The sequence below is a fragment of the Erpetoichthys calabaricus genome, chromosome 10 (genome assembly GCF_900747795.2).
Source record: "Erpetoichthys calabaricus chromosome 10, fErpCal1.3, whole genome shotgun sequence".
Taxonomy (NCBI): Eukaryota; Metazoa; Chordata; class Cladistia; order Polypteriformes; family Polypteridae; genus Erpetoichthys; species Erpetoichthys calabaricus.
Genome location: NC_041403.2, coordinates 95,524,668 through 95,552,111, shown reverse-complemented (window position 1 = coordinate 95,552,111; position 27,444 = coordinate 95,524,668). Strand labels below are relative to the sequence as shown.

General features: G+C 39.3%; 1 protein-coding gene across 1 annotated transcript in view; it reads right to left on the bottom strand.

Moving 5' to 3' along the window:
* The window catches only part of znf512b (zinc finger protein 512B), a 99,377-nt gene that overhangs the window by 58,646 nt on the left and 13,287 nt on the right, over positions 1-27,444 (bottom strand). Inside the window, exons 2-4 of the mRNA XM_028811644.2 lie at positions 13,078-13,157; positions 6,675-6,803; positions 2,226-2,398 (exon numbers count right to left, since the gene is read on the bottom strand). Of these exons, the coding sequence (XP_028667477.1) occupies positions 2,226-2,398; positions 6,675-6,803; positions 13,078-13,143 (368 nt within the window). The 5' untranslated portion in view covers positions 13,144-13,157. The remainder of the gene's footprint in view (positions 1-2,225; positions 2,399-6,674; positions 6,804-13,077; positions 13,158-27,444) is intronic.

Here is a 27,444-nt window from a genome sequence, read left to right as displayed (position 1 = left end):
TTTGACTAACAATGGGCCATGTGATCAATGATATGCAAATTTTCCGTTGATCAATGGCCATGAGTACCATTCACAGAGAATTGGGGAATGGCTGCAATCACAGCATTGTAAGATGGTGAAAGATGTACCCTTAGGTCCCCTCCTCGGTTCAGATATGGTCATTTTCACGTAAATGGCCTCCTTGACTCCTCGCTCAAATCAGCATTCCTCCCTGTCCAGGATGTGCACATCTTCATCACCGAAACAGTGACCACTGTCCTGTAGATGTAAATAGACTGTGGAGTCCTGGCCTGACGAGGTAGCTCTTCTGTGTTGTGCCATTCGCTTCGCCAGTAGTTGTTTGGTTTCCCTGATGTATAATTCACTGCAATCCTCTTGGCACTTAACTGCGTAAACTATATTAATCTGTCTGTGCCAGGGGCACCCGATCCTTGGGGTGGACCAATTTTTATCGTAGCGTGTTTTGGGGTTTGAAAGCCACCGAGACCTGGTGTTTTCAAAAAATGCGTCTCAGCTGTTCAGAAACTCCTGACACATAAGGGATCACCAAAGGTTTTCGCTTAGGCTGTGGTTGTCCTTCCTCTCTCCTGGATTGCTTAGAGCATTCTTTAGGTGTCTTCCCTGTTTGACAAAAGTCCAGCTGGGATAACCACATTTACTCAGGGCCTTTTTGATATGATATACTTCTGCTTCCCTGGCCGCTGTGTCTGTGGGTATGGTGTTTGCTCTGTGTTGTAGAGTCCTGATGACGCCTATTTTGTGCTCTAGTGGGTGGTGAGAGTCAAACCTTAAATACTGATCCGTATGCGTTGGTTTACAGTACACATCAACTTTCAAATATCCCCCATTGCTGATGGCAATTTTACAATCTAAGAAAGCTAGTCTGTCACGTTTCATGTCCTCCCTGGTGAACTGGATGTGTTTGTCCACTGAGTTGATGTGGTCAGTGAATTGTGGTACCTCCTGAGATTTGATTTTCACCCAGGTGTCGTCCACATACCTGAACCAATGGCTCGGTGGTGTTCCAGGATAGGATAAGAGTGCCCTCTTTTCCACTTCTTCCATATACAGATTGGCCACAATAGGTGAAACAGGGGAACCCATGGTGCACCCATGTTTCTGCCTGTAGTACTGGCCTTTGTATATGAAATATGTGGATTGAAGACACAGTTCCAAGAGCAGAAACACTTGGTCGGTGCTGAGAGTGGTCCTTTTACTGAGTGTGGGGTCATCCTGTAATCTCTTACTGACCACCTCCACTGCTTCCGTAACTGGAACGCAACTGAATAGAGATGTAACATCATACGAGACCATAGTTTCATCTGCATCCATAATGACATCTCTCACCTTCTCCACAAAATTCAAAGTGTTCTGAATATGGTGATTTATCTCCCGCAGAAAAAACTATGTCCAGATGAACAGAATCAACTTTCTAGAATTTCCTTACCTGGATTATTGAGCATGCATCGAGATAACTATTACATAATTAAAATGGTAATCCGTTATTTTATAATTACACCTCAAGAATTAAGAATGTGTAGTTGATGCACTGAAGAAAAAAAAACACACGTACAAATATAGTAAATGTATATTTTAACAGCAAATAAGCTGTAGTGCAATTAATGATTTAAAATGATTAAAACATAAGAGCATGTATATTTACATTTAAGCAGTGTTTAATTGCCAACATATGTTTCTAATTAAGTCTTGTTTCAGACAGGTACATTACAGAAAAAACTAAACAATATGACAGTTTTTAATTATGAGAAGTATTTTTTTTTTTTATGCCATATGTATTATGGATAAATATATTTGTACATATTTTATTAATTAAAGTATGTATTTTAAGTAAAATGTATGTATTTTCTGTTTACTGAACAATGAGCATACAGAATTTCACTTTGTTAATAAAAAATGAATAGTTAACACCTGTGGTCTATAGTATAATTATAAAAATACACTTTAATATAGGATATAAAACTTCTGTTTGTCTGGTTATACAGGAGATTAATGTCAATTTTTTTTAAAGGGATAAACAAAAAAAATTCTGAATTGGCTAAAAACTTGATCGGAGCATCCCTAAAGATGATGTCTGAATTAAAGCTGTTGTCAGTTTGACTATTAATTTAGGTTCTGAGTGCTGCCATAAAAAAATAAAAAATAAAACAGGACACAAGAACAAATAACATAAAATGTTCTCCAGTGACAGGATTTTGGTCAATTACCTTTTTTTAGCACTTTCTTTTACCGATGTTTGATGCGCCTTCATTTCAGATTTTGCTTCCTGAGAAACTCTCTCTTCATGATTCCAACTTTTGTGCTTCTCCAAACGGGTTTTAGATGCAAAAACAGCTTCACAATAAGGGCACTGATGATTAAGTTTGTCCAGTTTTGTAGACTAGATGATAGAAAAGCAGATTTTATTAAAAATTAATGTCTGGACTATATACTGACTTAGGCCTTAGCCAGTAACATGACAGGAGTTGAAATTTTACCCATAGCTTTTCATTATTTTGATAGACCACCCTAACCACGCTTCTGCAAAAATAAAAAAAGACCTAAGTTTTGTATCTTCGCTAACCAGACAGAATAGCTAAAACCTGATTCAGGCTCTATTTTATGCTCACTTGGAGAAATGATTAGATTTCAAGCACATTCAGTTACTTCCTTGCAGTAGCTGCCATATAAACGGACCATAAACTGAAGCAAAAATGCCTATTTCAGATTTTGTTTTTCAAATCAAACACATGAAATACATACATAGTGACTATATCCATCAGTTGGGTACACAATAGATGGAAAATTGACTACCATTATGCAATTGCTATTTTTCCTCTGTCCACCATTACAAAATATAAACACCATGCATACTTTTAGAAGCTAAAGGCATAGTAAGATGCTGGAGCACTGCCTGCTAGTAAATTCTGCCGACACTGAACCTACTTCAAACTCTCATTCTACCACTGTACTGAACTGGATATTTGAATTGTGTGTCCACTACTAATGCAAAAAATGTTTATGATCTACCACCTTACATTAGCCACATCTCAATACTATTTTACTCACATGTTATGGTACGGTACAAAAGTACTGCTAAACATAGTAGCAAGAAGAGAGGCAAAATATTAAGACATTACAACTGTATTAATAAACTGAAGCAAAATATTATTATTTTGATGCAACTGCACACAGCCCTGTAAATCGTCCTTCAGCTTCCAGGGAAAACTTGGGGGTTGGTGGCAGGACTGGCACTCCAGTCACTGTAAAAACTTCATGCAGCTCCGAAATGGCAGACAGGACTCCATTCTGCTCTCTGCAGGAGTAGCTCTGCTGTAGCCCCCAACAAGAAGGCTGCTTGCATTATGAAGAGGATGGGTGAAAGCCCTTAAAAGCCTCATCACCAGAAGAGTCAACCAATGGTTTCAGGCATGTTGGAGATTGGAACTGGTGTGATGCCAAGGCATTGCCCACTGCACGGTAGCATTTGGGTCCTAATTTGAGGTGGCCCATTCGGGTAGGCATGTTGAATGTCTTGGCTCTCTGATATAGCGACCATTTTCCTCTGCTGCTGGAGGAGCTTAGAAAACTCTGCATTTCAGTGTCGGTGCTCTCTGAGGTACACAGACCTGGGATTGGCCAGATCTCTGTAGGTGGGAACACCTCTTATTGGTGTGGTCGCTCCTATGGCTGTCACACTTAAAGAGTAGCTGTTGCTGTGGGGGATCGGCTCTTTCTGATGATGTCCGATGTTACTCCTTTCAATGAGCGTATTATGAGACTTGGGTTAAGGCACTTTCTGGGAGCCTTTTCTGTTGTTTCATTGTATGCTCTGATCGTGGTGAATGATGTCTTGATGGGGGAGATATTCCATTCACAACTTTGCTCAGTGGTTGATAGGTGCCCATGGGGTGACCCTCCTCTGGTCATGGGTAACGTCGATGCGACGACAGGATCCAATAGGGTAGGCTACGTAGATTGTGTTGGTCTCCATGGATCTGGCAACCGTGGTAAAAGTGGCTCTATGTTCCTTGACTTGGCAAAAGGTCAGGGGCTGCTGATCACTGGATCTTGGTTCCAGCACCTTGATCCACATTGTTGGACTTGGTACTCCAATACTGGTGGTGTGGTGAAGAAGATCGAGCACATCCTCGTGGGCAGTTGCTGGAGGCTCCTACAGAATTGCAAGGTCTACAGAAGTACCTAGTCTGTGAATTCTGACCACATACTTGTTGCTACTCTGAAGATGTAGCTTAGGTCAAGTAGGCTACCACATACTAGGAGAATGAGGCTGGACTTAGCCAGACTCCAAGATCAGGCTGTTTCTTATGAGTCTGCAAGCAGTTTTTGTGAGGAACTTGCAGACATGGGTGCGACTGCTGATTCTAATGTGATGTAGGAGACCTTCCAAGACAAGAACCCCCTGAAAGTTGCTGAGGGTTGCGTTGGTGTTGCTAGTGGTCCCAGAAGGAGACATTTCATCTCACAGGGCACCCTGGATATTATCAAGGGCAGATAAGGAGGTGTTTGTTAGAAGAATCTGTGAGAAAGTGGCACACCGTTATGGTCTAGTGACCCACATCCTGCTTACAGAGGAATCAAAGCATTACGCACATCCAAATCCGCTCCTCTGAGAGTCGTGGTCAGGGCAGGATGCTGTAGCTGTGACCCGCTGGCTAGCATGTTGGGACATCTCTGGGTCCACGGTTCTAGAAGCTGATCTTCTAATTGGCTATGAACCACATAATCTCACTGAGATTGCACAGGTGATGAATCAGCTGAGGTTACGAAAGGCTGCAGGGACCTGTGGTATCCGAGGTGAACTTCTTGGTTGGTGGTAAGGCTGTCCTCCTGATATTACAAGCAATCTTCGTTTCCATTTGGGAGACGGGCATCATCCCAACTGACAGGAAAACAGGACTTGTCGTCCCTATCAGGAAATGGAAAGGTGATCGCCTTGATTGCATCAACTACAGGAGTATAACAATGATTTTGGTGCTGGGTCAGGTACTTGCTATGGTCATCCTCAATAGGATCTATGATCACTTGCTCACCTACAAGCAATTGGTGCAGTCTAGTTTCACACCTAAACATGAACACTGGCAGAGTTTCTTTGCAGCCTTTGTTGATTTTCAAAAAGTGTTTGACTCAGTTGATTGAGCTATCCAATGGAACAACCTGAGACTCTGTGGGATCCCTCCAAAGTTTCTGGATGTCATGGCTGGCCTGTACACTGGTACTGTACAGAGTGAAGGCAGAACCTCTGCGTTTTTCCCAGTTTATTCTGGGGTTTATCAGGGGTGTGTTCTTGCTCCTACCTTGCTCAATGCTTGCATGGATTGAGTGTTGGGCCGGGTCATGGGGTCCAGCGACTGTGGGGCATCTATTGGTGAAAAAAGATTCACTGATCTTGACTTTGCTGATGATGCTATAATCTTCGTCAATGGAGGTTCTGAGTGAGGAGTCTGAGTATCTGGGCTTCCAAGTGTCCTGGATAAAAATGAAGATCCAGGCCTTTAATGATCCCTTGGGCACAGCCATAAGCAGTGTGCCTGTCTGTGGAGAGAGTGTCGACCTCTTTGAAAGGAATACTTACTTTGGCAGCGCCATTAATGTCTCTGGTGACTTCTTCTATAAAGTCATTAGATGGATTGGGAGAGCATGGCGGGTTATGAAGTCGCAGGAAAGGGGTGTGTGGCGTTCCTGATATCTTTGCAAAAGGACAAAGGTCCATGTCTTTAGGGTCCTGGTGCTTCCTGTCTTGCTATGTGGTTGCTAGACATGGACGCCATCCAGTGACCTGAGAAGACTGGACTTCTTTATTACTGTGTCTCTTCGGAGAATCCTTGGGTTCTACTGGTTTGACTTTGTGTTGAACGAGTGTTTGCTCATGGAGTGCCAAATGAAGCGCATTACCTGCATTGTGAGGAAGCATCAGTTATACCACTATGGCTATGTAGTGCAATTCCCCCGAGTGTGATCCAGCTTTCAGGATCCTCACTGCTGAGAACCTGAGCGGCTGGACCAGGCCAAGGGATGCCCACTTAACACCTGACTGCGGCAAATAGATAGTCATTTCCAAAGGATAGGACTGAACCTTCCAACCGGGATCCAAAGCCATTTCACTATGTGGTGGATGCAGCAACATGCTGCGCCAGTGCATGCTTCCCAACCTGACCTGACTTGTGAATTAGGTATGACAATTTGAATATTTAGAGAAAATACACTTTATAAAATCCATTGCCAATCCGATGAGATATGTTAGTTTAAAACAAGAAAGAGCAAAATAAGTGGTAGGTAAATTACATGTAGTGGCAGGTGACCAGAAGATAGAGTGCAGAGATGGCAGTGAGAGAGACAAACAGAAAGAGAAAGAGAAAGCAGAAGAAAGAAGAGACTGACTAGCATTCTGCAATAATTACATGCTACACATAACATATTAGACACAGTATAAGATATCTAGGATATTCCTGTCAAGATTTCCAAGCACTCATTTAAAGATGCTTCTTTAAAGAAAAAAATGCAATGCGATTCATACTTATTGCCTATTAAAAAGTCTTTCTCATGAGATAAACGTACAGTAGTAAGGTTTACCAAGAAGAATTTAGTAAAATATTTAATTGAGGTTCTCTCACATTCTTCTAAAGGTAGATGTTCAGTTGGTAACTAAATCTTACCCCCTGGCAACGCTGGTAATGGTACTTTAGTCCATAGATACTTGGGAATTCAAGCCAGCACCCAGAGTTGGGACATTTTACACGGGAGCAGATCTTAAACTCTTCTTTCCACAGAGCCACCATGCTTGCCTACAGAGCAAAAAGTAAGATGTTAAGCATGTTACTCCAGGCAATTTGTTGATACATGTGAACAACACAATTAAAATGCAGGCAGAAGGAAAGGAATAAAAGTGGAAAAAAATGTACTGCAATTAATAGTCCAAAAAGGAATGCTTCAGGTTCAGAGTCTGTATTCACCCAGTGCCTTTAAATTGTTCTTGGCTATAGAAAGCACCTTTGTAAAATGATCATAAGTTTGGTGTTATCCACTTGATATCAATATCATGTATTTATTCCTTTGGTTTGCAATACTATACCTAATGATACATCAAGTAATATTTCAGTCAGTCATTATCCAACCTGCTATATCCTAACACAGGGTCACGGGGGTCTGCTGGAGCCAATCCCAGCCAACACAAGGTGCAAGGCAGGAACAAACCCCGGACAGGGCGCCAGCTCACTGCAAAAGTAATATGTGTATTCAGGAAAACATTTGTGCATTTGGCTGTTACATTATGTTTTTTCCTTATTGTTGATCAAAGCATAAAAATAAACCTGAAGTAGATTTAAAATCTGTCCAGACAAACTGTCAGTGATTAATGGTAGCATTGATTAAGTTTAGAATAATTGATAAGTTCTTAAAACTACTTTTATACTGTTTTATGCAAATACAAACACATCATGAATAGGTAAATTGCCACTTTCTTTTGGCTTTGAGTTATACAGTGGATCATAAACATGCTTATCGGAGAGCTGCTTCACCTTAATTTACCTTCTTATTAAAACCAATCACTGACCATAAAAAAACAACCCGGCAGGAGGAGAACGGGCATCCTAGAGGAGATGGGGCAAAATACATAACCCGGAAGGGAGGCCAGTGCAACGACAAAAGCAAAGTAGCCAGCCAATCAGAGAAATAACTTTGTGTACAGCTGACATGAAATAATTGATGGACCAGCGGAAGCGGAGATTTGGGAGTGGTTCCATTCCCCATACACAAGGTAGCAGTGGTCCTCATATAGTAACCCAGCTGGGACACCCACAAGGGTGCTTGGGAATTAGAGTCCGGAAATGCAGCACTGTAAGCGAAATGTAGCACTCTAAGCATCCCTGGGTCTCATTAGAGGGCTCTGTCAGGGAAGGACCTCACTATTTGTTTATGGCCCAAAAGTGCTTCCCGGCAGACATGGAGTGGCACCGGAAGCATTCCCAGACCTGATGTAAATGGAGCCCGCATCCTCAGTTCCAGTGGGTCAGAGTCAGCGAGCAACATTCAGATGGAGGAGAGAAGGAGAGAGGATTGTGAGAACTGTTTAACTTATTGTATACTTGTGGCTTGTTACTGATCAGATGATTGGGGAGAAGTGCCTAGAATGAATAAAAAGCTATTATTTGATCCTAACAACACGTAGTGCTTAACTGTGTCTGTGGTATGAGGTTTTCTGTCGCTCCTTGGTGGTCACAGCCCACACATTTAGATATACTAGAAGTCCTTACATTCTACCCAGTTTAAAGATGATAAACACACAATCTAATGAGTTTTTGATTCATTACAAATACCACAGCTAGATACTCTTAGTGCTGAGGAACTGGCCAAACCTCTGATACTCTCAGAACTACTAGATGATATAAACTCACCCCAAAGTGGGAAAGCAGCAGACCCTGATGGGTGGAATTTTTAAAAATATTTTCAAATAAGTTAGCTCCACTACTATTAGAAATGTTTATAGAACCTAAAAAGACAACAAAATTCTACCTGAAGCATTAATTAGTATTTCCAAAAAAAAAACACCAACTTATTACAGTGTGCATCATACAGACTAATTTCACTTCTGAATAATCATGTTAAGATTCTCTCCAAAGTTCTATCTAGAAAGTCTAAGAAAGTACTTCCTTCTGTAATATCACAAGACCAAACCAGACTTATTAAAGGCAGACATTTAGCATCTAATCTTCGACATTTGTTTAATGTAATATATAATCACCCAAGAAAATCTAACACACCAGAGATCTTATTATCTTTGGACAAAGAAAAAGCATTTGAGAGGGTTGAATGGGACTACCTATTCACCACAGTGCATAAATATGGGTCTGGCCCAAATACAAGTGCATGGATCAAACTACTTTATACCAGTTCCGATACCTCTGTTTGTACTAACAAACTTACTTCAAACTACTTTAAACTCAACAAAGATGCCCCCCTATCACCATTGCTCTGTGCAATCACCATACAGACATTGGCTCTTCACTTTCAAATGTATCAGAGATAAAGAGGGTTACCAGAAAAGGACTGGAGCAGAAAATATCACTATATGCAGATGACATAGTACTGTATATATCAGACCCAAATACTTCTGTACCAGCAGCCCACAATACACTAGCAGAATTTCAAAAGATATCTGGACTCAAAAGTTAATTTGAATAAAAGTCTGCTTCTTCCAGTGAACTCTCTAGCACACAATATTAGACTGGACACCTTCCATTTATTTTAGCATATTAGTTTAAATACCTAGGGGTAAACATCAAAAGTAAATACAAAGATCTTTTTCAACAAAATTTTGCTAGCTGCTTGGAAAAAAATTAAACACAATGCAAACAGGTGGTCTACCCTTCATCTCCCATTAGCAGGGAGAATTAATATTGTCAAGAAGAACATTCTTCCCAAGCTTCCTTTTTTATTTCAGAGTGTAACAGGTGTCTAAAATACTAAGCTTCGTTATTTGGAGCTTCATCAAACCCATTATGTTGTAGGTTTTCCTCTTCTGTTAATGTTATATTTCTCTACGCCATTTATTGTGTTATGTTATGTCATTAGTCTGAACCTCTACCAGTGTTCATTGTGTTATTGCGAGGGGAGGTAAGAACACAGTAAAATTAATTAAAGTATTTTAAATTGCTCAAGTTAATTTTTTTTGTATGTGACAGCAATAGTAATATTATCTTTTCAGTGTTGAGAATTCTTGCTGTTTTGAATGATTGTAGCGTGCGGCCAGGGCTCTTGCCCAGCTGGGACGCCTTCACGCTAGGAAGACCGGGGGAGCAAGTGTGGCCAGAGCGTTACCTCCCTCAGGATGCTAGATGGCAACCCCCCTGGGTTGCAACAGTGCCTCAGACTCTCGCAGGGCTGCATGGGAGTTGGAGTATGGTGCAGCCCTGTTGGGATCCACAGGCGCTGCCAGGGGGTGGTGCAGCAGGAGCTGCTGAGCCCTTATGGGCAGTTCTTCTGCCACACACGGAAGTACTGCCGGAAACGAGTAATCAAACACCTGGAGCACTTCCAGGTGCATTATAAGAGGAGCCAGCAGCCACTACTCGGGGAGCCAGAGTCGGGAGGAGGAGCGACGAAGTTTGACCCAAGGAGTGAAGGAGGAGAAGGAAAAGAATAAAGGAAGGGATTCATTGTTTGTGCTGTGCTTGTGCCGGGACTGTGTTATACTTGTGGGGAACGGGGAAGGCATTTCCCACAAGGAAAAAAAAAAAAAACTTGTGTGCCATGAACCTGTGCCCCACACGTGTCTGTGTCAGGTTCGGCTGGGGTGGGCCAGATGATTTTATATTAATTTTGGTTATGTGTTTTATGTGGCTTTTCCACATATTTTTTGTTAATAGGAGGAATGTTTCCTGTTTTAAAATTTCAGGTATGTTATTTTATTTTTTTGTATTTTTATATTGAGCGGTGCATGAATATGTAAGTTGTTGTAATTTAGCATCGTACCCAATGTTCATTGTGTTACTGTGAGAGGAGGAGGAATTGGATCGCCAAAGTTTGAACAGTCATTTTATGTTTTTTTGTTTTGACATTTCAGTTCAGACTGTTAATAATATACATCAACAGATAAAGGAATTCATCGTGGTTGCATTACTAATAATATACATCAACAGATAAAGGAATTCATCGTGGTTGTATTACTCATTTGTGGTGGTTTATACAGCACGTTGCAAATCACAACGGAGAAGCTTCGGATGTTAACCAGATTCCAGGCTACATAAGAAAGAGACTGCTTGTTAAATGCTTGTTGGCTAAGGTAGCTAAAACTGGCATTGCAGAAAAGGCTCTTCAAAATGGTGATTTTAAAGTCATAACAAATGAAAAATTTTCAACTGTAGTACTAAGTAAAAACAATTAAACATAGAGAGGGGTGCTTGATATTGGCAAAAAATTATATCTCGATATTTTCTGGGACAATAACAATAATCAGAAAATATTTGTTTGTAAAGGTCTTATTGATCTAGCATGGTCTTGTTAATAGGATATTAATTGTAGCTTACTAATGAGAATAATGGAAACAACAATTAAGGAAAACAGGTTTCATTTATTTACTTAAAACTGAAGTAAAATAAACCAAAAATGTTAAATCAAATTCAAAGTATTACTGATATCAAACAGTGCAAGTATGAGTAAACCATTTCAAAATAACCTACAGGATTGACACAAAAAGTTGCACTATGACCAACAAAACAATTATAATGAGAGCATTTTAAACAGACTCTTGAATTTAATGTAAACAAGATAGGAATCCAAAGTGAATAAAATACTAATCATAATTGAACTATACAGGGCATGAAAATTACAGTCTGCATAAACATAAACTGCCCTGCTGTAAGGTGAATTGCGCAGCATACAAACAAGAATTATAGTTCAGTATGTTAGAAAAATCTAATATACAGTACTATCGTGTACAAATTAAAAGTTCTGCCAAATACTGCACAAGAAAACAAAAACTGTGGCATCTGTACACAAGTTCTGTCATATATTGATAAGATACAAGCACCCAAACCTATAACATTTTAAGCAAATTACTAACTTCAAGTTCTGTCTGATCTGAACCGACCTACATATCCAAACGGATGTATCTGAACAGATTATATATATTGTGACTGATAGCCGGGGCCCATGCCCGGCCGGGACACCCCTGCAGCATATGTTCCAGGGGAGCAAACATGGGTAACACAGTATCTCCCCCTGGACGCTAGATGGCAGCCACCCTGGGTTGCAGCAGTGTGTCGGACTCCCCCAGGGCTTCATGGAGGTTGGAGTGTTGTGCAGCTCTGTTGGGTTCTGCAGGTGCCACCAGGGGGTGCTGCAGCAGGAGCTGCTGGACCCTTTTGGGCACTGGTTTCGCAACACCCAGAAGTGCAGCTGGATGTTGACAATCAAGCAATCAATGCCCAATGAAAGGAGCCAGTAACCACCACTCAGCGGTCAAAGTCGGGTGGAGGTGGACAAGGTTGCCTGGGAGAAGTGGTGGTGCAGAGGAAGAGTGCATTACTTTTGTGTGTTGGTACTCTAAGACTGTATTGTGGCTGGGGGACACGGGGAAGATGTGCCCTCCAGCTGAAGAAAAATAAAAATGTATTTATTATATACGTGTGCCTCCGTGTCCAATCTGTGTCGGGTTGGGCGCATATATAGCACCTTTATCACTCAGTTATTTATGAAGCAGGAATATTCTGATCATTCTGCATCCCTGGTCAATGAATAGCATCCACAAGTAACCACACAAGTCTGGTGTTTCCCTTCATAATTTGGGATATCACAAAAACAGATATTTTGTTACTAATTTGATACCAAACTACTGAAAATGTAACAGTTTTTGATAAAAACTGAAAAATATTTTACAAGTACAACACTTTCTTTGATTGCTATTATGTTTGCATGACAAACCTACAACATTATTTGATAAATTTACATTATCAATAACTTCTGAATGGCAGTATTTCAAAGAAGGGATGTCACAAGATGAGATATTTTGTACTAATTGAATACCAAATTTCTGAAAATTTGAGGGGGACTTCACACACATCCACAATTTCACATATAACATTGTGGGATGTGGGAGGACTGGCAGCGTTATCAACAGTTGCAGTAGGAAAACATTTAGGGAAGACTCAAACGAAGGGGTTACTTGGCTTGTATACACCTGTGATGACACGAGATGCTCCATTTGTTAATACCAAAATAATCTTATTTATTGTTTCAATGCTTTTAAGGACAAGAATCTCACTATTAATGATATGCATTATAAGCTGCACATATTTGTTAAATTTCTTAAACAAATACTCTTAACTCTGTTGAGTATAATATTATTACAGTTGGTAACATTTTTTAAATCATATGTCAAGTTTATAAATATATTAAATATAAAACTGTCTGTGCTTTTATGAATACTCTAAACAAAATGTTTATGGAAACATTTAATATAATTTTAGACATTTGGACATTGTGTGGAAAATCTCACATCATGCAAATGAGTCAAATGGGTTGACAGTTCAGCTCTCTTATAATTCTATTTTATTTACTTACGGGAATACTCCGGAGCTCTTGGTTTTCAGCTCTGGGTCGACCTTTCTTTCTAACTTCTACCTTCATGTTTCCTGTGACACCTGCAAAATAACAGAAATCTTATAATTAGATGAAAAACTTTGTTCTTTTGTTGTCACATTTTTCATGGAAAATTCCATCCATCCATTTATTTTGTTATGCTCTTTTCAGAAGCACAGGAAAAATAAGCCAAAAATGTTGAATATTTACCAACAATAAAAAATGTTATTACATGTAATTGAACAATGTAAATACCAAAACGTCAACCTAATATACAGCAGAAAAGGTATGTCTAGTGTCCACCATTACACTGATGCAGATTTAATACACATGCTTTGTATGATGTGTTTTGAGACACTCAACAACACACAGCCTAATGTTGCAATCAGGACACTAGAAATGTGTTTCTTTACGCACTTTTCTTATGATATTTTTTCTTTTACTTGCACATAAGAGGGTAGAATATCAATGCCTGGTACGCACGATCAACACTGCCCTTTGTATTGGCTTCCACAGACCAATTTCCCCTGACGAGAACATTGACGGCTGACACACTGTGACCATACTTTGGGAGCAAACATTTTATTTGTTCTTGCACTTGATCCTAATTATATTATCTGTTTATCACATGGTTACTATCGCACCACGATAAAACTTTGCACAACCAAATTCATCAGGCATATCATGGCAGATTGATTGTACAGTATACCATATCCTTCATCAGTTTCACTTTCTGTGTCAATGTCTAATGACCTAAGTACTGTGTGTGTCAGAGAGGGGATGAGCAAAATTGTTCATAATGGCACTCAGTTTTGTTTTAATTCTTTCCTTCACCACCCTTTTAAATAGCTTGTTGATTTGTTGGGCCTCTCTTGAAGTGATGCTACCAGCCCAGCACACCACAGAGTATAAAATCACATTGGTCACCAGTTATATAAGATGTGAAAGATGTCACTTAACGCATTAAAGGCACATAGTCTCCTAAAGAAAAAAGAGCCTGCTCTCCCTTTCTTATCTATTTTCTTGGAACAGAAGCCTCATATAGTCCAGGATCAGTCTCTCAAAAGGTCTTCATGATACAAGACGCAAGTGTTGCTAGTCTGTATTCATTAAGTGAAGATGTGACCATCTTTTTTTAGAATAGGAATAATTCAGGGTGTTTTCTATAGCCATGGCACTTTCTGAAGCCTTACGGACAGACTGAACAGGTAACAAAGGACTCCACAAAGTTCGCCAGCACAGACCTTAAGAGCTTCCTTTGTCTTCAGTTTGGGGCAGTCCACACTGATGGTCAGAGGTGGACTTGTCAGTGTAGACTGTCCATAACCTAAGAGTAAATAAGGAGCCTATTGAGGAAGCTAAACACCGGAAAAGCTATTGAACTAGAAGGAGTCAGTCCTTGAGTTCGAGTCGAGCAATGGTTCAATTTTAATTTGTTCTACAGCTGCCTTTAAAGCTTTTTTGTTTGCCAATGTGTTTTAAAAGCTGGGGGCTGTGCCACACTCATTAATATGCATAAGTTACTTTAGAGAAGCAACTGCATAGAAATGTTAATGAATTTATGCAGCATATTATTTTATCCAATAGATGGCAGCAGAATACTGTTCCAAGTATTATCCAGGCTTACAACTATAAAGCGGATCGTTACACATTGACTCAAATGTGACTAGTTATTAACTTTTAAATTAATGGAAGTTCATACCAGGGCACAGTCATGCAAATGCCCACAATCATTCACACATGGACAAGTTCCAAATGCCAACCAACATAACATGGCTATGAAATATCGAGGAGAAATTATAAGCGGACAAAGAGACAACACAAGTTTGAACATTAAATCTGTTATGCCATAGCACTAACCATAACACTATTCTTATGTCTCATCTTTTAAATGTTTTAAGTAAATTTTATGACCTTTTTTGATATGTCAAATGCTATTACATTATTAAAAGTCCATCCAAAATGTATTGTAATCAAAATGTCATTTCTGATTAATAAAATTAAAAGAATTGATGTTATTTCTGTGATTAGGTTTAAGAATTGCACATCAATCTTCTTGTCTCAGATGTTGGTCAAATCACCCCACCATACAAACACAACTGGGGAATTAATTTAAATGGGATTTAATAAATATGAAACTATATACCTAAAGGTATATGCAAGTATTGAGTTTGCTTCACCAATATCCAATTACAAAATTATATTATTTTTAAGAACCTCATCTTTGGACAGTCAGGGTTCCCACTCTTTTTAAGGAATCATTTTCCAGGACATTTCCAGGAGCTTTTTCCGGAAATTCATGACAGGATCTGGTCATACAGTCATACACTTTAGTCGCAGGCTTAACGCCATTTTAATTTCTCTTTGATTATGCAGGGACTTAGTGTCACCAATATGCTAAATTACATAAAGGCAACACCAATTAATGCACTGATGTATAATGGAGTTGTTTGACCTCTTTTTGTTACACACTGTTTTAAACTGCAAAACTCTTTTAAAGAAATAAATGCCTCTTGGATTGTGGAAAACTATCCAAACACTGACATATACTGAGCAATTCCATGTTCAGTATAGAGCTGTTGATCACACCATGAAATAGGCTACCATAGTGACCTAATTTCAGTAAAAGTTACTTGCATATTACATATTATGTCATTGTTTGTATCAAATAAATGTATGTACAATGTTTGTATTAAACAAAACTGGCATTTCTGCAATGCTGCAAGAGGGGCTTTGGCAATACTCCATCAAATGAGCCACCAGTCAAAGAATCATTTATAAATATAATTGCCTATACATGTCTCAGTAGGTGGAGATATTGCGCAGCAGAGGCCACGGACCTAGCTCAGCTGTCATCATATCTAGACTTACGAACAGCAAGCTGTTTCAAACAGAAAAATTAAAAAGCGAAAACAGAAATAAAATTCCAGGACAAGAAAGATTATTTCCAGGACATTTGGCCATTTCGATCAGTTTCCAGGTCATTTCAATGACTGGAAAATAACCCTCAAAATTTTCAGGTTTTCCAGGACGCGTGGGAACCCTGACAGTGTATTAACATCACTGCTCCCTTAAAGTATTTCTCAGGGAGTGTCACCACCTGGCTTTTTGCAAACTAAGAATGGACAAAAATAACATCACTGACTAATTAAATCCAAAAGGTCTGTTAATAAAGTTCTACTAGAACTTGAATTTAAATGTTATTATCATATGCCAATATTACCAGAGTTGTTTATCAAACTGTTACTATAAACATAGTGGCACAAGTTTTAGTAATATTCTTAATCAGTGGCGAACCGTGCATTTCACACCTAGGCCTTCAGTAGTGCTCCGTCTGAATCAACCCACCCCTCTAAAACTAATTTATGGTTATAAAAACCATCTTAATATGCAGAAATACAGTATAAAGAGCTGTTGCATCGCAGATAGATAACTCCTGTAGCCACAATAAATGCCTTTATTGAATAGACAAACCAGGGGTGAACAAGTTCCTTTCTACTGGAGCTACAGCCACGACACACATAAAAAACATCAATAATAACTCATAAACCTGCAATATTATTTAGAAAAATCGCAACATTTTACTCACCAAAAATTCTGATTATTTGTAAACAAAATCCATCCTCCTCTCTTTCTTCAAAAACAGTTCAATTACTCTGTTGTACAGATTATCCATGCGCTTCAGTTCCATCACGAAGTCCCTTTCTATCACCATCGAAGCTAATGCTGAAAGTCGAACCTGCCCTGTCGTATTTCTGGCATAAGTTTTAATTCGCTTTAGGGCTGAAAATGTCCGCTCGACAGAAGCAGTGGACACAGGAATGGTCACCACCAAACATACCAATGTGTACAGCTGCCCCATGCTCTCATTCAGATTTTTCTATTACACCATCCTATCCAATCAACGGGTCTGAATACGGTGACGTTGCCGTACGCCTGCTAGAGGGCCCTAGTGACACCAACTCAAAATCTGATTGGTTGAAGCAACAGTTTAATCGACATTTATTTTGTGTTAGAGGGCCTGCAGAACGGATTGTGAAGGCCTCCGGGCAGACTTCTTTGACTTTGACCCTGCCTGGCAACAAATGATGGCTGAAATGTGATTTATTAAATGCTTTAATACGAAAATACATGTCTGGAAGCAGCACAACCATCGGAAAAGCTATGAAAAGAAGAGGACAGACTATTTGGAATTATTTAATAAGTATTCATGGACAAAATATAATTAACATCAGTTTGTGATTCAGATATTTTTTTAGGCCAGCAAAGAAGGCCTTGCAGGCCCTGACGGCCCACCACTGTTCTTAGTATGTACCAATTTTAGTATGTTTTGTTTTCTGCTTTAATGAAAACTTATGAATGGAGCTAAAGGTTGACTGCTTAATATTCCTTCTCAAGCAAGCTTGTTAACATGCACCTCCTCGAATATCACATATTTTGTACAGTATGTTATGTTTTTTTGTTAATCATTCATGATTATGTAATTGTATTGGAAAATACAAAAAGTCTCAATATCCTTTCAGTTGAATGAGTACATGTTATTACTATGTATTAGTTATATCATACAGTGCCTATAAAATGTATTCACCCCCTAGAAAGTTTTCACATTTTATTCTTGAATTACAGTGGATTTAATTTGGCTTTTTTGAAACTGATTAAAGAAAAAAAACTTGTAGTGGAAAGTCAAAACAGATCTCTTTAAAGTGATCTATATCATTTAAATATAAAATAAATCATTTTCATTGTATGGTTGAATTTTTAATGTTCTAACCAGAAGCATCTGTCTGCTTTATTTGTTGTCAAAAACAACTGGAATTAAGCTAACAGCAGTTTGCAAGGAGGTCAGTTTTCATCAAAGTTTCAGCATACACAAATGAGCTAATGGTGATTATAAAAATAAACCTACATAACTGATGAAATCTGCTAACTCTAATTTAAGAAATAATTCAAATGATAAGTTATCACTTCTTGTCTGGATAACTGTAATTCTCTCTGTTCAATGATTCATTTTTAACAGAATGCAAGTTCAAACTGCAGGTGAATAAGTTCTATCTCAGCTGAAATACAATGATTATATTACAACCTCAGCTGACTAAAAACTGTATTGGCTCAAGTATCACATATAGAATCTTATATTCAGCTCTTCTATTACCTTAAAACTCCTTTACACTGTGAGTAATAAGAGTACTCCTATACTTTTGCATGAAGGGACAGCCTTTAAACAATACAAGCAGAGTACTTCAGTATCATACCACCTACTGTGATGCCTATCGTCCCATAATGGCACAACAGAGGATTTCTCTCCCCTAAACCCCAAACAATCCCCCAAATCAAATGGTTGTCATGTACTGGGTCTTGAAGACACTAAGAAGGGCAAGATTGGGTCACGAGAAAAAAAAGTTTAAGAAATATTGTTTTGAGGTGCTTTTGGCAAGGAATGCTCCAGACTTATACCACTTTTCCCTGCCTGCAATTCCCTTTTCCACTAGGCCACACATCCCACTGTAGTCTCATCTACATAGTACAAAGAAATCCTCCTTACAGGTTGTTGTTGGAAGGTTTTGGTAACGTTCAGAGGCGCCCTCCTAATTATAACTTGGATACAAAATAATTTGTCTTTCCAGCATTGTAAATAATTAACTGACAGAGGTTCCAAATGAAGATATGCAACTGCAGACAGAAATGGGACAATCACAGAGTGGAGATTTTTTACTTTAATTAATTTTAGTCAAGCAACCAGCAATGTGGCTCACTAGCATTTTAAAACAAAGGCATATAATTGCGGAAGAAATTTAAACTGAAATTCAGAAGCATTTTAAAGAATGTCACCACCCATTTTTTAAATTGTTTCCCATGTTTTCAGATGCTACCCATTAACCTTTATAAAGAATTTACTGTACTTGTAGCTCAGTTTATGCAGACAAAGAGAACTTGCTCTGAACAATTGTTAATTTGTTACATAATACAGAGCATGCAATCTAGGTTTCTAGAAAGACATTACAAACACTCAACCCAAAAGAATACACATTATAGAACACAGCTTATTTGTACCTTAACCAAATGTAAATTGCCCAATCAAATTAAACTTACCAGCAGACACTGGTGAACTTTTCAGTTATACAGTAGATCCTGTTTATTCACTTCATGCTATTCTCTTTAGTACATATTTAAAAAATCATCAATACAGTACTAGGATATGCAATACATAAGCCTGGAACATTGTCTTATGACAGGAGTAACCACCTATCAGGAAATGTTCTCTCAAAATGAATAGGCACAAGGTTGGTTTAAAATGAAAGTAAACATTTACATTGAAAGCAAACGTGTTCAGTTTGATTATTTCTCAGATCTGTGTCTATGCATTATTTAACTCATGTCAATTCTATTATTTTAGAAAAAGATAATATGTGCAGTGCAGATACAAATTTTGGATTATGAAGGCAAGACAACTGTAGCAACAAGCTAAAGTGTTTTTAGGTTTTTAAATTGAACTCTGATCCACTTAGTGAGCTTAACACTGGAATTCTTGAAGCCTACGAAAAAACTTGAAATCCTGGCCCACCTTAAATCCCTTCACACCTCTCCATCAGCGTCTTTTGTTTTGTAAATTCGGCGATCAGCACAACCAGCCTGCTGTCCCACACCCCGCCTTGATGGAACTCAGCTCGTGGGCAAAAAGGTCTCCCAGCTCAAGCCAAGGCTCCTTATCTGCAAGTGGGGTGCCTAGAGTTGTATAAGGTAAATAATACAGTATATCGTTATTTGGAATACATGCATTTCATGTGTGTTCCGTGTCTATAAAGATCTGGGTAAGTGTAGGAAGAAATTAAATGCGAGAAATGCTGAACACATACCTAAACTTTTTCCATGTTATACTAATAATGACGAGAAGTGCATAATGTGTGAAGACTTTAGTCCAAATATCAAATAAACATGTGTGCTTTTATTCAAGAATATAACCAAAGAAAAAAAAAAAGTATTCGATTTACATGTGGCTGTCAATGAGTTAAAAACCCAAGCTCAAATGTCAATAGACATGGAGTTTACAAGTATTCTTGAATGGTGCAGAGGTAAGAACTGCTGCCTTATAACCCAAAGGTCCCTGGTTCAAGACCGGGCACTCCACGTTTTGAGTAGTGAGCTGCTATTATTATTATTTCTACAATATAATAAAAACATACATTTGATTTGAGTCTGTAATACCCGGTGTAAATTTTGGCTACTTGTAAAAGTTAGTGGTTGTTTTTTTATTATTCAGTTTTATTCTCTCAGTGATGTTCACATGGTACAACGAATTACTTTACTATATTTTTTATTAATTATGTTTTCCCCCGTTAACAGCATGTGAACAATTCCCCTCTATAGACTCTACATATGAAATAGTTCCTTGTAACTTGGGATTTCCTCTTTTGCAAATGGATTTTTACAGTTAGCATGTGCAAATTATCTTACAACATTACAAGCAAATGGTCTCTGGTAAGAACCAGGCTTTAAACACAAACCTCGGTTGAATTTGAGGAAACACTCCTGAAGTTACTTCCTCTAACAGCCCCATGTATCTTTGAGGCCCAATTTTCACAATATGCAACAGGGCCCCAATGTCATTTCAAAACACCTTTGAAATTGTTTTAAGCTCAAGATCACATATTGTACTCCTTGTAGGAAATCCCAGGCAGACACAAAAATATGCATTACGACATTGTTGATACATCACGGAGAATAATCTTTTCTGTGGCATGAAAATATAATACGTACATTCCCTACCTCCCATCTCACAACCTTTGAAACATTTGAGAAGACTGCAAAGACATGAAAAAGAAAGGAAAAGAGTGGGAGAAATGACACACAAGCTCAGGAGGTGAAGGGACAGCAGTGATGGATTCAAATGACAAAATGAAAACAGGTGCAGGCTAAGAATGTGATGATTTTTCAGGGTGTTAAAAAGGGCTAATGAATTGGGTGGGAGTATAAATATAGTGCTGTGGCAGTGTTGCATGCTAAATGTAGTTTCAGTGGCCATGAACGACTGCTTAATGCTTCATTGCGTGTTCACCTTTATGGTATATATGGAATCCAAACCTATAAAAGGGTGCATACATTTTTTGGAATAGAAAAGCTTTTAATGATTGACTTGTTAAATGAAATATGGATTATCTATCTTACTAAACCACAGTTAATTTATGCACGGCGGATGCACGGAGGCACATGCGTACTGCCACCGAGGCGCATGCGTACTGCGCCGTGGTGCCCGCCCCAGAGTCAAACGCAGTGGCTTCCCAAAACGCGGCGGCTTCCCAGAGTCAGTAGATGGTGCCCAAAAAATGCAGCGGATTCCCAGAGTCAGTAGGTGGCGCCCAAACAACACATCCTGTAAGCGCCCAAACAACACCACCTGTAAACTAGACTTAATGAACGAAGGCGCCCACACAAAGAAACCGCTCTAGTTCAAATAGGGTTATTCAATTAAATGGAAACTTTATCATGCCTACGACCTGTGAACTAAACCTGAGGTAAAGCGTGCATGCCAGGTTGTACAGCCGCCCGGACGCGACCGCCCACACCACCGCATATACCCTCCATGATATTTCATCACGCAGCGGCTTCCCACTGAAGCGCATATTGCGCCGTGGTGCATGCCCCAGAGTCAAACGCAGCGGCTTCCCAGAGTCAGTAGGTGGCGCCCAAACAACACAACCTGTTCACTACACTTGCTCTAATCCACTATGCCAGTAATATAGATCACCTAATGGTCACAGACTCAAACCCAGTGGCTTCCCCGACTCAGTGGCTGGCACACGAACACCACAACCTGTAAACTAAATTTGCTGTGCTCCACTCTGCCAGCAGTCAGTGTCAGCAAAGGCAACAGAATCACATCTCCACAAAACGAAACCGCTTTAGTACAGATATGCTTATTTAATTAAATGACATTTCCCCAGACGCACCCACCCTCCATGATATGTCATCCATCCAAATATCGGACGGAACAGAAACTGATTGCCATTCTTGGATTTCCGATTCGCTAGCGAATCGCGGGCTTACTTGTGTTAAACTACTTGCAAACTCATTAAGAAAAATGTATTGTTATAACTGTGCTTATTTGAAAAACATTTATTTAAAAAAAATATGTAATTTATTTAAAACAGGGTAAATAAGCTGCATCATTAATTACGGTAATTTTTGAACTACTTCATTCCTTAACTGGTGCCATGGAGTTAAGTAATTAAGTTAAGTGAACTTTTATACTGTCCTTTTAAAAATCATCATATCCTTGCACTGCATGTCAAAAATTTCATTTCTCAGCTTTACTGAAGCTTACACTTAGCATTTCCAATGGCAGTGATATAGCTCAGGAATTAATTCCTGTTTTGGATGATAATAATTGTCCCCAGGTGATCAATGCCCTGTGTGGGCTTTGCATGTCCTGTGTCCGTTTGGTTTCCTCCCATCGTCCAAAGATATGCAGGTTAGTTGGACTGATGATACTAAATTGACCCTGATGTGCATGTGTGTGTTTTAACCTTGCGATGGCCTTGCACACTGCTCAAGGATTGATCCTGCCTTGCATCCATAGGTTCCAGCAGCTTCCTCAATCTGCTCTGAATAAATGGAGCATTGTTTTAACAATGTCTATTTCCCAATTTCTTCTTTGAGAAATATTCATTCACTTTATTTATTATATGGCCACTGTTATTTGTCTCTTTATGACTCCGCTATCATCTTTATATATAATATGCTACCGTGGCAGTTCGTTTGACTGTCCAGGATTTTAAATCACCTGTAGCTCGCAAACCTTTTGACCTATTGACCTGAAATTTGGTACACATATACTACGTGACGTCTACCATCCGCTTTTGGAGTGATGATTGACCTCCAAGGTTATTCCTATTCTTATTTTATTTTATTGTAGAATCAACTCTCAGCAGCAGCCAGCAGGGTGGTTGTTCAGCAGATGTGTATGGGCGCCATTCTCATCCCTACTACCTTCGCCGTCACTTCCCCTCCCACTTCATATCTTAAATCATTCTTGAAGCAAATTGAAGACTTAAGTGCCAGTTTAAGTGAATAATTAAAGAAAATGTACTAAGTAACTGCAACACAAACACTGACTTAATCAGTTTTAACGCGAAACAGATGCTAATGAAAGAAGAGAAGAAGCAGGCCGCTAGGATGGAGAAAAGAAGAGCTGCTCAGGAAGCAGCAAGCGCATCAACCTCTGAGCAAACGAATGCTAAACGTACAGAGAAAGAGGATGAAACTATGAACGCTCAAATCAAGTGCATTCACTGCATGTTATCGTGCAGTGCAACGTTACTGGTTATAATAATAATCCTGTTCTTGAATTCTGCTAAAATAGCTTTTGTTATGTTGTTTTTAAAGTGATCATACAAGTGATCAGACAATGTCTTGTTTCTGCATGTGTGTAATGAGCTTGCTGTAATTCTTTGTAACTACTACAAGTACTAAAATTTGAGACTGCATCCCATTTACTGGTGTAGAACACCAAAATATGTGGTATGGATCTTTAAGATTTCAATGATTTTACTTAAGTGCTCCTTTACAAAATATAAATAATTAAAACAGAGATGGGGAAGAACATGTTCTACATACTGTCAACACCATAATCCATATTAATTAATAAATCAAAACTATCAACTCTTTAGTTTAGATTTAAATTAAGTCAAATTATTGAATTTGTCTAATAAGATGGGGCAAAGAATTATACTGTTTTGGAGTCAAACAATGAAAGGCACAGCTCTGAAAATTAAAATGAGCAAGTACAGTGGAACCTCGGTTCACGACCATAATTCGTTCCAAAACTCTGGTCGTAAACCGATTTGGTCGTGAACCAAAGCAATTTCCCCCATAGGATTGTATGTAAATACAATTAATCCGTTCCAGACACATACAAACTGTATATAAATATATATTTTTTAGTTTTAAATCCAATACACATCACTTCACTATGTTCATTCCAATTTAACTGTCTTACCAATCAACCCCCACTAACTGCCGTCTCTGCGATTATGTGTTTCCATTAATGTATTACATGTTGTATCGCTTCCATGCTGGGAGGACTGGGGGAGCCAGCCTATCCAGAGCGTTACCTCCCCCAGAGCGCTAGATGGCAGCCCCTCTGGGTTGCAGTGGTGCCGAGGACACCTGCAGGGCTTCATAGCAGTTGGAGTTTGGTGCAGCCCTGTTGGGATCCATGGGCACCGCCAGGGGGTGCTATAGCTGCTGCTTAGATTTTTTCTTCCTCACACCCAGGGCAGCCAGTACAGGCATCTGCTTCCCATGACCCTAACCTGGATACCCCGTTTAGAAAATTGATAGAGAGATGGTTGGACGGAAAATCGTGTTATGAACTTGTTTCATTTTTAACTATATGTAATTTTTTTCAGTGATCATTTATGGTTATTATGAACTCTGTGATTTCAAACATTTTATAACAAAATTCTAAAGTTTGTTTATAGATTCTGAATGTTTCTCACAACATTAAAAATCAATAATGAAATCAGTCTTATCGCACTGGTATTATTGTTTATGTATTGTGGGAAAACACCACAAACACCATTAGCAGTTTGGAGTGTTTCAAAAGAAAAAGCATAAGTCAAACTAAAAATCTGTAATGGCAATACACTTACTGTATTTACCGCAATCTTCGATGAAATGACACAACTTCTAAGGAAAAAAGTGTAAATGTTGATAGCCATGCAGCATTTACAAAACAAGACACTGTGAAAAACTGAACATAGTTAAATCAAAATATAATAAAAAAACAATAATTCCAAAATTTTCATTGAGTTTGAAAACCTCAGCAAATATGCACAAAAAGTAAAAAATAAAATCAGCCAAACCTAACATCCATCCATCCATTATCCAACCCGCTAAATCCTAACATAGGGTTAACGGGGGTCTGCTGGAACCAGTCCCAGCCAACACAGGGTGCAAGGCAGGAACAAATTCCGGGCAGGGCGCCAGCCAAACCTAACACACATAACAATCAGCATAGCTTTTATGATACAGTATTTAACAATATTTGTCATTTTCAGTATTTTTGCAGTGTAATACAGTATTTCACTATTTGTGACATTTAATACACATACTACGATCAGCTTTATTAATAAGACCCTTTGGACTGCTGTAAGCTGTTAAAGTAATGAATAACTATGTAATAATATGCTACTGTGAATCGAACTTTCCAATGATTTAGGCTCTATCTTTAAACATAATATCTTGTATATAAACGTCTACGCGTGGAAGTGTGTGTCAGCCCAGCCCGAAAGTGAGAGGTGGAGTCAGGGTAAGGGCTCCACCTCCAAGGAAACAGAAGCCTCGCTTAGCCGCTAATAACACAAGCGGGGCCAGCACGTCAGCAAAACGAAACCTTAGAAGAAAGACAAAGTCACTTAGACGCTAACATCGGCAAAACGGTATCCTCCGAAGCGATGTGAGCACGTCAGCAAAACGAATCCTCCTAGGAGAGAGACGCCCAGAATAGTTCCTTTCAATTACCTGACATCTCTACATTTCAATTTTTTTTCTGACAATTTCTATAGTTTCTAGTTTATAGTATGGGCTTACACAGCTAGTACTGTATAAATTACAGTGCGTCCGGAAAGTATTCACAGCGTATCACTTTTTCCACATTTTGTTATGTTACAGCCTTATTCCAAAATGGACTAAAATCTTTTTTTTCCTCAGAATTTTACACACAACACCCCATAATGACAATGTGAAAAAAGTTTACTTGAGGTTTTTGCAAATTTATTAAAAATAAAAAAATTGAGAAAGCACATGTACTTAAGTATTCACAGCCTTTGCCATGAAGCTCAAAATTGAGCTCAGGTGCATCCTGTTTCTCCTGATCATCCTTGAGATGTTTCTGCAGCTTAACTGGAGTCCACCTGTGGTAAATTCAGTTGATTGGGAATGATTTGGAAAGGCACATACCTGTCTATATAAGGTCCCACAGTTGACAGTTCATGTCAGAGCACAAACCAAGCATGAAGTCAAAGGAATTGTCTGTAGACCTCCGAGACAGGATTGTCTCGAGGCACACATCTGGGGAAGGTTACAGAAAAATTTCTGCTGCTTTGAAGGTCCCAATGGCCTCCGTCATCCGTAAGTGGAAGAAGTTCAAAACCAGGACTCTTCCTAGAGCTAGCCGGCCATCTAAACTGAGCGATCGGGGGAGAAGGGCCTTAGTCAGGGAGGTGACCAAGAATCCGATGGTCACTCTGTCAGAGCTCCAAAGGTCCTCTGTGGAGAGAGGAGAACCATCCAGAAGGACAACCATCTCTGCAGCAATCCACCAACCAATCAGGCCTGTATGGTAGAGTGGCCAGACGGAAGCCACTCCTTAGTAAAAGGCACATGGCAGCCCACCTGGAGTTTGCCAAAAGGCACCTGAAGGACTCTCAGACAATGAGAAAGAAAATTCTCTGGTCTGATGAGACAAAGATTGAACTCTTTGGTGTGAATGCCAGGCGTCACGTTTGGAGGAAACCAGGCACCGCTCATCACCAGGCTAATACCATCCCTACAGTGAAGCATGCTGGTGGCAGCATCATGTTGTGGGGATGTTTTTCAGCGGCAGGGACTGGGAGACTAGTCAGGATAAAGGGAAAGATAACTGCAGCAATGTACCAAGACATCCTGGATGAAAACCTGCTCCAGAGCGCTCTTGACCTCAGACTGGGGCGACGGTTCATCTTTCAGCAGGACTACGACCCTAAGCACACAGCCAAGATATCAAAGGAGTGGCTTCAGGACAACTCTGTGAATGTCCTTGAGTGGCCCAGCCAGAGCCCAGACTTGAATCCGATTGAACATCTCTGGAGAGATCTTAAAATGGTTGTGCACCGACGCTTCCCATCCAACCTGATGGAGCTTGAGAGGTGCTGCAGAGAGGAATGGGCGAAACTGGCCAAGGATAGGTGTGCCAAGCTTGTGGCATTATATTCAACAAGACTTGAGGCTGTAATTGCTGCCAAAGGTGCATCGACAAAGTATTGAGCTAAGGCTGTGAATACTTATGTACATGTGATTTCTCGGTTTTTTTATTTTTAATAATTTTGCAAAAACCTCAAGTAAACTTTTTTCACGTTGTCATTATGGGGTGTTGTGTGTAGAATTCTGAGGAGAAAATTAATTTAATCCATTTTGGAATAAGGCTGTAACATAACAAAATGTGGAAAAAGTAATGCATTGTGAATACTTTCCAGATGCACTGTAAGTAGTTTTAACACTGTATAAAACAATAAGCAAGATTTTGGCAGCAGAAACAGACACAGTGGACAAGGAAGGGAAGAGTTCAAAGACAGGGCAACTTGCATGCCACTT